Below are 14,124 nucleotides of genomic sequence, written 5' to 3' on the forward strand. Positions count from 1 at the left end.
TCAGAAACCCGCTTTCTTGGCCGGGGCTACAGACGGTGGGCTGGGCCAGAAGCATGAAGCACGAAGTGTCCGGCCATCTATAGAGCGGCCCAAGGGCCCATCGCCGTCCTGCTTCCAGCTCCCTATCCCTCCCCCTGACGTGATTATTTCCTGAATCAATGAAGTCGTTTACCTGCCTACCTGGATATGAACGCATCAGTGGTCTTTGTTGTTGCCTGTAGCAAGTGTACACTCTCACGCTGCCCAACACGTGGATGTCGGTCCCGTTTCCGGGCATCGAAGAAAAGGAGCAGTTAAGATAGATAGATAGATAGATAGATAGATAGATAGATAGATAGATAGATAGATAGATAGATAGATAGATAGATAGATAGATAGATAGATAGATAGATAGATAGATAGATAGATAGATAGATAGATAGATAGATAGAAAAATTAGGCACGCACACACGCAAAGCGATGAGCAAAGTACTTCTGAATTTCCGTGCCTCTCTGTCGATACACGTGTGTTTCTGGCCTATGTAGTAAGAGCGAAGACGCGGCAACCAAGTTCGTATATGAGGATGATTTTGAAACGTATACGCGCGCTTGGTATAGCCGCGCCTTCGCCTTTGCGGCGCTGGTATACCGCGGTGTCAACGGCGCTCCATGGCACGTCGGGCGACCACGGATCCCCAAAGTCTATACTGTATACGCTCTACTATATCGAAGGCCATCAGCGTCCGCAAAGTCGTTTCGGAGAACCAATGCCCGCCGTCTTCGAAGATGCGCGTGCCTCGAGCATTCTTTCGATGACCACCACATTTATTTTTCTTCTTCTTCTTCTTAGAGGTGCGAAAGAAACGGCGGCGACAGGCGCCGATTGCTTTCGTCATCAAAAGCCGCTGCACTCGAATGGAGTGTGGTCGCCGTTATCCCTGGAAAATGGTTGGCCGCTATCCGCAACCCTTCGTAAAGCTATGTTCCCTATCTTTTTTCTTTGCCCCCCCCCCTTACTATTATTTATTTCTTGCGTAAACATCTGTTATAGGAAAAAGAAAGCGAACGGCGGGCAGTTGGGTGCATCATTGTGCCAACGACGAAGCCTGCTTCTCCGTGGCACAGCGTCTGGATGTTGACGCGTCTTAAGGGACGCTACGAAGTGAAAGCAGGGGTTCATTTAGATTATCAATTTTACTGCCAAATCGCTAACACCGATAATGTCACCGTCATAGCTTTACCAACGAAAAATAAAATGAAGGTCGACGTTTCTTTTTGAAATTTCGCGCCGTAATCTGCGCGCGTGACTTCACGAATTTCAGCGCGTACGTTACGTATTTCGGCGACGTTGGCTGTACGAAACTTTCGGAAACTTTGTATACGCTAAATATCTGGCCCCCTCTGGGGACGCTGCGCTTCGTTTTTGCCGATTAAGAACTACGCAGGCCCGAGTATAGAGGCCGCCAAAAAAAAAGCAATGACGTCGCGGCGTTTTCGTGCGCAAATTTCAAGGGAGGGGGGATGTCGCCTACATTTCTTTCTCTCGCGTATCGCGCGTCTTCTCGGGGCAGTCGTGGAGATTTTTTGTACGGTAAAAGGGTGACCATCTAGTACGAGAAAAATAGATTTTTCCTCTAGTGTACGTTGTCCATACATGTCCGCCCTATATGCCCGAACTCCACGTCTATTGGCTGATTTGAGTATCGTTAGCCGCATAGTTAGCGTGGCCGCCGCGGGGGGCCGCCACGTGCCGCGATCACACTGAAAGCTGCGCGCCGGACGAAATTAAAAAAAAAATCTTAGCGGTAGCTTAGCGCGACTATGCCGAGATATGCGTAGCGTGATGTACGGATGGGCGGCCGTACAGACAGACAGACAGTTGGACGCAGGGACGGACGCGTGCCAGCTATGCACCTTGTGACGTCACTGCCCCTCGAGAATGCGCAACATTGCTCTCGGTAAGCCACGCGAAACCGCTCAACCGTGGCCAGCGTAGATTACGCAAAAAAAAAAAAAAGTTCTCGGAGTTGTGACGCGAGTGTGACGCAAATATCTTCCCCCGTGCCATCAATATCTTCCCCCGTGCAATATCTTCCCCCGTGCCATCCCTTCCCGCTTAGCTTCCAGCGGTGCGCTTGTCTGAACGAGGGAAAAGAGAAAGGAATTGCAGCGTGCGACAAATACCTTTTAGCTCCCCTCTTACTGGACGGATTCTGAAGATTTTGCAGCGGGTGGCGATTCGTGAGGCATTAAATTTTTTTTAATGATAACATTCGATGGTAAGTTGGAAAATTGTCGCAGGGCCCCTTTCAAACAACGACAGAAAAGCCTCGATTGAGTCGCGACAGGTTGGAAATGAAAAAAAAAAAAACGTTTATTACGGAGAGGTTGAAAAGAAGCATGCGATGCAGCGCCTCTGTTACGTGCGTCTTGCTTCCCCTGTGTCCCCCGCTTTGGCGCCGTTTCTTTGATCGATTTGTTGTTCGACCCGTCGCTTGAAAATACATTTCCAGTTACTCGCCACGTGTTTCTATTAGGTTTGAAACTGGTTAATTCACTGCGAACGGCGATTTCGGATTCTATATAGCGTAAATCCATCTATATTCCCCTTGGAGTTGATTGGCACTTGTGTGAAGAGATAATCATATTTAATGTCCTGGAAACATTTTGTATTGGACGTTCTTTAACAGCGCTCGCGTGTCATTTGTCTCGCTTTTATTTTTTCTCAACATTTTCCCGCTTTATTTCTCTAAAACTGACTACGATGATGTGTTATGCTCGCGGGTTTTTGTAATCACTAGGACACTATAGACCGGCAACGCAAAAAAAATTACTAAAGCATTAATAAAAGTTGGGGGTTGTGTTAATACGTTGTTTCGGCGGTCGCGCTCGTGCTGATTGGTATCGAGGAGTCGACCTTCGCCTTAATGGCTTCTTTGCAAAAACATTAGCGTTCTGGCTGAGCTATAGCTGTCATTGGCTCATTGATTGGTCAATTGCTGACAGTCACCTTGTTGGCGTATTTATGTCGAAACAGCCAACTGTTTTTACATTATGTACACTGATCGACTAGCCCAGCTAAGAACTCTTGTATACCTATAGGCGGGATCAGGGGTGTAGTCAGAAATAATTTTCGGGGATTTGGGGGGGGGGGAGAGTTTAATCGCCATTTGACGATTATGATGGATTGAGGGCCCCTGGCGTTGCAGTGCAGTAACAGTCTTCTCTCCCCCCCCTCCCGCAAGGTTCTGAGCAGCACGTCTAACCTCATCGTCATTGTAACAGGGGGACAGTCTAAAGCCTGACGAGAGTTAAGAGCATGGAGGAAAGCGAGCCTGCTAGACAGAGGGCAGCGACGTGAAAAGAGCACTAACGCAGAAATTTTGCACCTTGCTTTTCTTTTTTCGTTGCAATAGGTATAGCTTATGACCCAGTTATCACGACTGGAAACCTCGTCCGCGCAAGTGCGTGATGGTTATTAGATGCGGAGCATCTAATACTCGAGGCTTGTAGTGCGGCGCCGTCCGCAAGCTTCCTCCTCCTTCTTCCACCATCTGTGCATCCATTCCTCCTCTACACACCGCGCGCTCTTCACTCCTCCACCATCTGTGCACCCTTCCTCCTCAACACACCGCGTGCGCTTCTCCTCTTCACGAACATTCGCTAGCTGTATAATGTAGCGCGCATGCGCCGTCACGCTTCGAGAACATCGGCAGCTGACGCGCGCGCATGCGCCGTCGCGCTTCGAGAACATCGGCAGCTGACGCGCGCGCATGCGCCGTTGCGCTTCGAGAACATCGGCAGCTGACGCGCGCGCATGCGCCGTTGCGCTTCTCCCCCTTCTCGAACATTCGACAGCTGACAGTGCATGCGCCGTCGCGCTCTATATATACTCAAGGTCGGTGCTCGCTCGCTCAGTTGCCGCTCGTCGGTTGGTTTGTACGGCGCGTCGACGTCCGAGGTCGCAATGATCGACGTCCCTTCGACCAGCGCCGGCCAAAGTGGCATCTAAAAGCCATCGTGCTCAAAGTTCGTCGCAATAAATAAACACCGCCCTTTCGCATACGTGTCGTACGTGTTCACTCATTTAACACCCCTCCTAGTGCTCGCTCGCTCAGTTGCCGCTCGTCGGTTGGTTTGTACGGCGCGTCGACGTCCGAGGTCGCAATGATCGACGTCCCTTCGACCAGCGCCGGCCAAAGTGGCATCTAAAAGCCATCGTGCTCAAAGTTCGTCGCAATAAATAAACACCGCCCTTTCGCATACGTGTCGTACGTGTTCACTCATTTAACACCCCTCCTACAACCACGTTAACCAATTTAGCCAGCGACCCAAGTAAGTCGCAATTTAACACCCAATTTCACAACCACGTTAACCAATTTAGCCATCGACCCAAGTAAGTCGCACTTTAACACCCCGTTAACCAATTATATGCTCCGCATCCTCCTCAGTGTTCCCCCGAGGGAAGCTGCGGGCAACTTTTTTTTATTTAGAGCGCCCAGCCTCGGTTTCAAATAGCACCGAGCTAGGCAGGAGGCAGTTCCGGAGAGGGGGAGGGCAAAGTAAACGCAGCTGGCCACGTGACCACGCAAAACTGTGACGTGGGAGCCGCGTACGCGCAAGGCGCGTTTCATTTTCATTTCCCGTCCCCTTTCCCCTACAAGCCACTGCGCCTTGTCGCCCAAGAGGCAGACAGCAATTAGGTGCCTTCTTCCCTCTTTTTCTAGAATCACCCAATCAATCAATCAATCAATGTCAGCCAACACACGCTCGTTACGTACGTTTGTTTGCATTGCCCCTACGTTGACGTCGCGAGGCGCTCCGCATCTCGCTCAGTCGCGTGGCGTTCTTTTTAAAATTTATTTCAAATGTTCTAAGCTATATATATGCCCTAGATAACTCGTAGATGCTGTGTATGTTTCCACACAACTCTACCTCGATCAAAGTCTCACCTTCGAAATTTTGTGTCAGTGCTCCAGATGAGATGAGAGCCAAGGAGAGAATGGAGCTGTTGGTGTGAGGAGGAGGAGAGCGGAAATCGGTGGTTCCTGCTATTTCCTCACCTAGTCGCATTCGTTCCGGAATTCTCGCATCGCCTACAGTTTGAAACCGATGCAGACCGTGCACCACACCTATAGCCATCGGATGGCGCCAGCTTCGATGTTTATTTACAACCCTTCGCAACGTTTAGTCAATGAAGCTGCTGCTCTTTTTTTTTTTTTTGCGCCTACTGCGCACCGTATATTTTTAGAACTCTGCCAGATGGAGTAAAGGGTGGCAGTGCGTGAAACATTGGCCTTGTTGCCACAGGTAGCATATACAGGGGCAAGAGTAAAGTTTATGTATATGCTCCGTTGGTAACACAAACTCAGGAGGAGGAGGAAGGGAAGAAATGAAAGGCAGGGAGGTCAACCAGACGCACGTCCGGTTTGCTACCCTGCACTGGGGGAAGGAATGAGGGGATTAAAGGAGAAGCTCGCCCAAATAAGGAGGGAGCTGCCGCACTTTGTACATGCTCCCCAGGGAGCATATGCAGTAATTTTTTTTTTGTACACCTACGCCTGTGGATATAGCTTCCACTTTCTAGTTCTCCCTCTCTCTCTCTCTTGTTTTTGTTCTGATTTAGCAGAATAAACCGCAGTAAACTAGAGTACTTTCTAAAACACTGTGAATAAACTGTATAACAATGTACAAAACCTTTTTAAACCAGCGTAATCCTACTGTATGAGTGCGCGCCTAGCTAGTCGCGGCACTCCTTGCGCAACCCGCGTCCGCTGCACTGTTCTAGCGAGCGAGCATCGATAAACGTTGCCAGCGAGTGAGTGGTCCGCAGCGGGGGGCGGCAGAGCGGTGGCGCTGCAGTCGCTGTCTGTCCCCGAGCTTTCGCGAAAGTGGGGAAAATCGGCGGCGTTTCCTCGTCCGTCTTAATTTCCGGTATCTGCTCCTGGAAAGAAGTCTCGCTGCGCACCCTGTCGTCGTCGTGTCCTCACTTTAGCCCCCTCTCCGCCACTTTCCCGGCGGGCTGCTGCGCGCTGCGTCGAGACGACGACCATCTGGCAACCCCTCCGGTCCGCGAGTCTCTCGATCTGAACCTGCGAACGAGCTTCCGAGAGACGGCTCTTAGCTATATCGCGACTTTTTTTTTTTCTTTGCTTTCTTTGACAGATCTCTTCTGGTTAGAGCGAGCTCAGTTGGTGTTACCAACGGATCCTCAACACCTCCCCCCCACCCCGCTCCAGGCCTCGACTTTGAATAGGGGTGCCCGGCCGCGGTCGCGACACTGCCGTCGTTGCGAAAACATAGTGTCTGCGATCCTTTTGTTTTCTTTGAGGGGCGAAGCTCCTCTTAGGCTAACCTTGTCCTGCGCCAGGCGCAACCGGCGGGCCCCGAAAGTTTGGGGCCCCCAAAGCTATAGTTTGCGTGTGGACGCTTTGGGTCGTGCAGGAGCGATGAGTTTTCGAATGGGGTCTGCCGCGATTTGGACACACTCTCTATTCTATGTCACTCTCTAGTCTTGGCCGAGAGCCGTCACTTCAGTGGGTGCCGTGACGATTTTCTGACCCAAAACCTTTTGGAGCAGGCTTTGGGCCTCCCTCTAAATTCGGAGATAGCGTCCCCAACCCAAAACCCAAGCGCGGTTTGGGTTTTGCGCACGCGTAGTGGCCTTGACGCTATTTATTTGGGGCCCCTATTCGATAGCTCCCTAATAATACTTAGGGTTTTACGTCCCAAAACCACGATGTGATTATGAGAAACTCCGTAGTGGAGTGCACCATTGCGGTCGGATTCTAACCCGTGTCTTTCAGGTGAGCGCAATGTTATAGCCCTGATGAACGAGAGGAGTGCAGAGAAAGAGATAGAATGAAAGACAGATAAATGGAAACATAAAGATCGGGGTCTTTTAGAGAACGAGTACAGAGTGATAGAAACAAAGAAAAAGAAAGAAAACGACAAAACAGACAAACAGTGGGGAGAAATAGACGCAGGGAGGAAGAAAGGGAGAAAAGAGAATGCGAGAGAGCAAGTACAGGGAAGGAGAAAGAGATAAACAGAAAACAAAAGTCACAGCTTTGCCGCAAAGGCAAAACAATGAGCGCAATAGCAACAAATTGGAAGGTCACGTGAAGCATGGCAAGCAGATCGAAACGTGCCCCGCGTTTCTCACGCATAGAGAGATTTAGTTGCGCGTCCGTACAGCTGCTGCGGACGCGAAACCAAATCTGTCTAATGACGCACGAAACGTAATCACAGGTGCGGATGAACGCTAATAAGCGTCTCAGTTGTTACTTCGCTGTTTTTGAAAAGCGCGCCCTTTTTCGCAAATGGAGGCTGTGCAGCGAGCGGAGTGACCTTTGTGCGCCCGGTAACTACAGCAGAACGGTTCTGGTGAAAGCCCGAGAGGTAAGATTACATTCTCCTCAACGCGAGATAAGAGCGCGTGAGTGACCACCCTCTCCACGGGGCAAAGTACGCGTGGACGCGCACCACCGCGTCGTGAGGATCTGGCGACGCGCGCGCCATCAAGGATGGTTCAGCGAACTGGGAGCGCGGGGTTGAACACAGACACAAAGCAAACAAGAGGCACACAGCGCCTCTCGTGCTGTGTGCCTCTTCTTTGCTTTGTGTCTGTGTTTACCCCCCGCGCTCCCAGTTCGCTGAACCATCATGAATTGCCAACTAGCCCACCTCTCCATCCTATCGCCATCAAGGAGCCTAGTCACGTGGGAAAGGGAAGTGGGGGTGAGGAAAAGGGAAATAGGAAGGAGAGAGCCGGCGTCCCTCTGTCACAAAGAGCGGCAGGCGCGGTGCAGTCTGGGTAACGTCGTCGGCACGAAATGCAGCAAGGCAGGCCGCGCTGACGGACGCTGGTCGCGTGTTTTGCTAGCGTCGCTGCACCCAGCGCGCGCGCGCGCCGACGTTATGTCGGAGTATGTTGCGCTCTTAAAGTATAGCACCGTCTTGTATGCTATATTATACCAAAAAGTGGGAAGTAGGAGTGAGGAAGATAGAAATAGGGATAAGAGGCAGTGTAGCATAGCACAGTCTTGTATACTATAACATGTGTACACTATATTATAGAAAAGGGTGGGAAAGAGAAGTTAAGGACGATGGAAAAGGCAGCGCAAAGCAGAGTCTTGTATACTATGCCATACCAGAGGGAAGGAAAGAGAAGTGGGGTGAGGAAGACGGAAATAGGGATGAGAGAGGTTAAAGTATGGGAAAGGGAAGTGTTTCGAGGAGGCGAGCAACGCTATCAGCTCTGCCGCTTCCTCAGTCTTCGCACCACTTGGCGCCACGTAGCTCAGCCCCAATTTTTAAAGGCCGTAGTCTTCGATGCCTCGTCAAACGCGAATGTTGACTATTGGCGTGATAACTGACTGTCCCGATTGCCTGAAAATGTATTGATTTTTACATGTGCATATGTGCATAACACGCATTGGTTCGTTGACCCCGGAGTGGCAGCATGAGCATGTGAATCAACCGGTGGTCTTGTTCTTGGTGTACCGTCTCAGGTGCTGGTCGTGTGGGGCGGAGAGTCGCCGGCCCCTGTGGTGGCCAAACTCCTTCAAGGCGCTGGCTTTTCCCCAGCCACTAGCAGAGTCCCCGTGCACGTGGTGGTCCCACCACAGAGGTCGATCAGCGCCCGCTTTGCACCTCATCCCCTCATCACCACCGATGCAGTGCTTGCCCTGGATGAGGACGTCATGCTCACCGCTGAAGAGGTGGGAAACCTGTTTTTTATTTGTCGTTCATTGTACTCATTGTGAGAGATCTTGCATTGAGCAGTTGCTGTATTCATACGCGTTTACAACCTAAGAAAAAATGTAAGCTGCGCCTACAGAATTCCAGTGTGCCTATCCTTCACCTGTTAAAGGTAGTGGTGTTTGCTGGTTTTTACTGCAGCCGAAATTACTTCTCTGCTGATGTAAATACTAAGAGTGTGCGAATGTTCAAACGAATAATTCCTTTCACACGAATTTTAATTATTCGAAATTTCGAAGTTTTACAAATGAACAAATAGACTGCATGTAACCTTTTGTAGATGTTGTTTCACTGTAATGTAGAAATGATACACCATGAACACGCCTACTCAGGGGAAATCAGCACTGCCGCAAAGCCCCATTTCAAGGTTAAATGAACATACTTTTCTCACATCGATTCATCATTTTTGAAAATCTTGCGCACTTGTGTACGTGCTCTGAATATAGTAAATTTTAAAATGTAACATGTTTTAAAGGTTATTACATGCATTCTACCAAAAGTCAAATCCTGCTACTCTTCAAAGTTCCTTTCGATTCCCTTTGAACAAAAATAATTACATTTGTAACACGCCTTGTTTCAATTTAAAAAAAAGATATTGTGCAGGTTAGTTGGGTCATGATAAATATGCTCAACTTTCCTCAGAATAAGTGATATACACTATTCGGATTCAATTTGAAAATATTCAAAGAAATCACTATTTGCTCATGCCTAGTAAATATGATGCATCTGGGGCATTAAAGGCTTTTCGTTACTAACCGAAACATTATGTTTGGCTTAGTACTGATGTCACAATCCTAGATTAAATTTACACAGGCGTTCAAGCTTCTGACCTAAAACCAGCAATGCAAACGAGATTCTGTATGGGAAAGTCAAGTATATATGAAACATTAGTGAAGTGCTTGACTTCACGAAAATGAGTAGGCACTATTGCCTGGTGCATTTATATTCTGTCGGAGGCAGAGCAATGGCATTGTGCAGGGCAGACATTTTTTTTTTTAGGTTGTAAACAACACTAGCTACATCAGTGCGGCAAAGTCCACAAAAAGACAAGAGAAAAGTACATCGCTTACAAAGTGCGCAGAGCACGTAGTAAAGTATGCAGTGTTCTTGTCACCTTTCTTCTTTCAAACCTTCTAGAACAGCTTAATTTGACTAAGATGTTAAAAGTAGCACCAACGCAGTCTTGATCTTCTGTTGTAGCTGAACGAGGTGACACCTACATGTGTCCAGTGGCGGATCCAGAGAAGGGGCGGTAGGGGCGATCCCCCTCCCCCCAACGGCTGCGTAAGCGCCCTCCTTACTTTAGTGCTCATAGTCCACCTCCTATCACCAATTAGGATAAATGAGTAGAACCGCTGTGAGCACACATTAACAGTAATGATGCTATGAAGTGGTTTTTCTCCTAGTAAAAACAAAAAGGTCTTGACCACGCCCCCTTCTCAGATGTTACTTCAAGCGACCCCCCCCCCCCCCACCTCCGCCCCTAAAATGAGTGACTGGATCCGCCCCTGCATGCTTCTGTGAAGTTCAGCCAAAATAACTATTGCATTGTAGTTTATTCTTATATACCAACACATTTCGTATATCTTTTTTCTGAATAAGAAGTCTTACTTGATTCCTTGGGGTATTCGCGAGAATGTCTATGCACTCAAAAGTTAACCAGCGTTGTTGCGTTCCGTTTGAAAGTTGCTTCGACCTGTGACACTTGATGCCGTGGTTCAGAAGAATGATGCCTTGCCGTTTGCAGATGGACTTTGGGTTCCGGGTGTGGCAGTCGTTTCCGGAGCGCATTGTGGGTTACCCGGCTCGCTCGCACTACTGGGACGATGCCAAGTCTGCCTGGGGCTACAGCTCTAAGTGGACCAACGAGTACTCTATGGTGCTCACGGGCGCCGCCTTTTACCACAGGTGCTTTTCAACGCGCAGTCTGTGTCCCACCTGCAGCAAGTTCACTTTTCTATATCTCATAAATTTAGATACTCGAGACTGTGTCTGTCCCTTTTAAAAATCAAACGTTTCGAGTGCCCAGTGAAACCATTTCAATGTTGCACGTTACCCAAGTGTACGACCAAGGCTCCACTGTGACGCCCTTCAACTGCACTTCGCTATTTGAGATGCAGTCAGTCATACAATTAATCAATTAACAACTTAATTTACTAACATAAGACATTAATTCAGTTGCTGAATAAATTTAATACAGAAGGAGGTTCTAAAATAAAAACTGTCTGGAGGACCTCTTGTAAGCACTTGTCTAAAGTTGCAATGTTAGATAGTATGAAAATGCAGTCAAACCAATATGCAGTGAAACCTCGGTAGTTCCTGTGGTAAAATATCTTCATTATATCAGATGTTAATTAAAAGCTAATGACCTTTTTTTTATAGCTGTAATAATAAGTGTTACAAGCTTTTGAGTAGCCTCCCGGTTTTTCTGCAACCAATACAAGAATGGGCATCATATGCTACATGTTATCAGAGAATGGCAGAACGGTTCAGGGAACAAAAAGAGTAGCGAGTATCCTAGTTGACATCAAGCGAAAGAGATGAACCTGGGATGGTGGACATTAAAAGCAGTGGACATTATAGAATGGTAATAATCAGGTGAGAAACACAGTCAATAAAGACAGAAAGTTTTTAGACAGAGTGACGAAATACTATGTTTTCAGGGATAATAGAGAATCAGTTTGCACAGGATAGAATAAAGAGGAGATCATTGGGAGAGAATTTGTACTGCAGCGCGCATAAGCAGGCTGGGAATGATGAATGGCTACACGTCCTGTGCTCTGGCATTGTCTCGGCCCAGGTACTACCACGAGATGTACATGTCGTGGCTGCCAGAGAGCCTGAGGCAGACGGTGGACGCCGCCCACAACTGCGAAGACATCCTCATGAACTTTCTCGTGAGCCAGGTGACCCGGTTGCCGCCCATCAAGGTGACCCAGCGGAAGCAGTACCGCGACACGGGCCAGGGCTACCCGTCGGCGTGGAACGACCCCGACCATTTCGTGCAGCGCCAGGCGTGCATCAACGCGTTTGCCACCTACTGGGGACACATGCCGCTGGTGCGCTCGTCGCTCCGCCTGGACCCTGTGCTGTTCCGCGACCCTGTGTCAAACCTGCGCAAACGGTACCGCCGCATCGACCGTGTTGTCGGCGCTGGCCGCAGCTGAGAACGAAGCCGTCCCCCCCCGTTTTAACGCCAAGGATCTTTTTCAGTGCGCACCCCACATTATGGAGCACTGCCGCCACCGTCGTGTTTATCAAAGAAGACTCGAGTCACATCTCACCGTGGAGGTGGAAGAATGACACTCAGCGTTGCGCCACTCTAGTTCAGATTGTTTTGTTGTTGTTCCTTTCATCATCGGTGTCATAAATGTTCATCACCATTGGTCATAGGAACAGTGGGGTGCTTCTAGTCCACATTAGCCTTCTGTCATTGAGTAACTTTGTGGGTTGCTGTATTCCGGTTTGTTAGAAAAATCACCCAGGAGACTCAAGTTCGTGTTTTTTGCGACACCTCCTATCTACCGTAAAAACCGGACTATAGGTCGGACCGCAATATAGGACGACCCCCCAAAACTTCGAATCGTAAAAAAAGAAATTTAAAAAAATCGCAAAGTATCGCGGCACACCCTTACCTTGATAAAAACGCAACGCAACTAGCTGCACTGTGGTAACATTCATTTTTATTTAGACACTGTTCAATGCTAGGAGGTCACGAAGTTACTCGGACTCATCCGAACTCGAGTCGGATGATGTTTGTTTTTCACTAGCGATGTCCCAGAGTGCATCGTCCTCTGTGCCGTCTAACGCGTTGCTGATGCAGCATTTGCGGAAGGATTTGCGAACCATCTCTTCCGGGAGGGATTTCCAGGCTGACGACACCCAGCCACAAACGGTTGCGAGCGGTGGACGCCGTAGGCGGCCAGCGGGGGTCTTGGGATTGTCTCCCAGCATCCACTCACTGTAGAGCTCGCGCACGCGACCTTTAAACGGCTTGTTCAGCACAACGTCCAGTGGCTGGAGTATAGATGTCAGTCCCCCGGGGATGACAACAAGATCCGTCTTGCCATCGGACAGCGATCGCTTCACATCGGCCGTGAGGTGACCGCGATAAGAGTCGAGCACCAGCATGCTCGGTCGTTGAAAAAGGGCACCGGGTCGCCGGTTCCACACGAGCCGGATCCATTCAAGCATGAGGGATTCGTTCATGAACCCCTTCTCGCTTGCCCTCACGATCACATCCCGAGGGAAGTCCTCCTTCGGTAGCGTTTTCCTTTTAAAAATAATATAAGGAGGCAGCTTCTTTCCGTCTGCTGTACACGCGAGCATCACGGTAAACCGCGAATGCTCGTTGCCCGTTGTCAATAGCTTCACTTGCTTCGCTGCTTTCTCGGTCACAGTCGTGTTCGATGGCATATCGAACCAGACCGGAGTTTCGTCAGCGTTGCCCATGTGGCCCATCATGTAGCAACGCTGTCGACGAAGCTCGATGACGAAGCGCTGATACTCCACAAGCTTGTGCTCGAACTCTGCGGGTAGTTTTTGGCACACTGAAGTACGCCGCCGCAGAACAAGGCCCTTCCGCTTCATGAATCGGCGCACCCACGATGGCGAGCCCTTGAATTGCGCCCTCGTGAGCCCCGAGTCGCGCGCAATCTCGAGCGCTTTCACGCGGATGCACTCCGTTGTCACGGGTAGCGACCTTGCGCGCAGCTCCCGTACGAACTCGACGAGTGCCGTTTCCAGTTCGGGGTGAACTGCAGTCCGTCCACGAAACGACGTTTTCTTCTGGTTGCTGCAACTTATGATGCGCTGTTTCTGGCTCCTCCAGTATCGGATGCTCTTCTCCGTCGGGCCGAATTCTCGTTGTGCCGCCAGGTTGCCGTGGGCTTCCGCATATTCGATGACTTTTTTCTTGAAGCACATCGTGAACTGACGTCGGCTGCCACTCATATTGAAGGAGATAGCCTCAGATGGGGATAATGAAACAGCGCAAAACCACCGCAGCCACCCTTGCTTCGCAATCGGGACAAACAAAACGCAAAATGGGCGTCGCGGCCGCCCAACGATGCTGTTGCTGATGCTCACGATGGCAATGGAGCCTACCGACTTTTGTCAACCCATTGTTGCAAGACTTCCATAAGTTTTCTGCCAATGACCGGTATATAAGACGGGGGTCGACTTTTCATCGCGTCTCTTTGAAAAAAAATTCGACCTATATTCCGGTTTTTACGGTATATTGTCGTACTTTGCAACCGCGTCAGTGAGAAACTGGCTCTTGCCAGATATTCTGGCTATCATCGCATCATCAGTAGCTCGCATTTTCCGTGACACAATTGTCTTTTTTTTTTCTGAAGCAGTGCATTTGGCAATGCCGAGGAC

At 49.4% G+C, this 14,124-nt stretch overlaps 1 protein-coding gene across 2 annotated transcripts in view; it reads left to right on the top strand.

Moving 5' to 3' along the window:
* Positions 1-12,161, top strand: part of ttv (exostosin glycosyltransferase 1 ttv) — a 207,267-nt gene extending 195,106 nt beyond the window's left edge. Inside the window, exons 4-6 of one of the 2 annotated variants that reach the window (XM_037418501.2) lie at positions 8,493-8,702; positions 10,490-10,650; positions 11,543-12,161. In XM_037418501.2, the coding sequence (XP_037274398.2) occupies positions 8,493-8,702; positions 10,490-10,650; positions 11,543-11,909 (738 nt within the window). In that variant the 3' untranslated portion in view covers positions 11,910-12,161. The remainder of the gene's footprint in view (positions 1-8,492; positions 8,703-10,489; positions 10,651-11,542) is intronic. The other variant, XM_075867088.1, reaches the window with a different exon arrangement.
* Positions 12,162-14,124: the final 1,963 nt, after the last annotated feature.

This window comes from Rhipicephalus microplus, chromosome 6 (genome assembly GCF_043290135.1).
Source record: "Rhipicephalus microplus isolate Deutch F79 chromosome 6, USDA_Rmic, whole genome shotgun sequence".
NCBI lineage: Eukaryota > Metazoa > Arthropoda > Arachnida > Ixodida > Ixodidae > Rhipicephalus > Rhipicephalus microplus.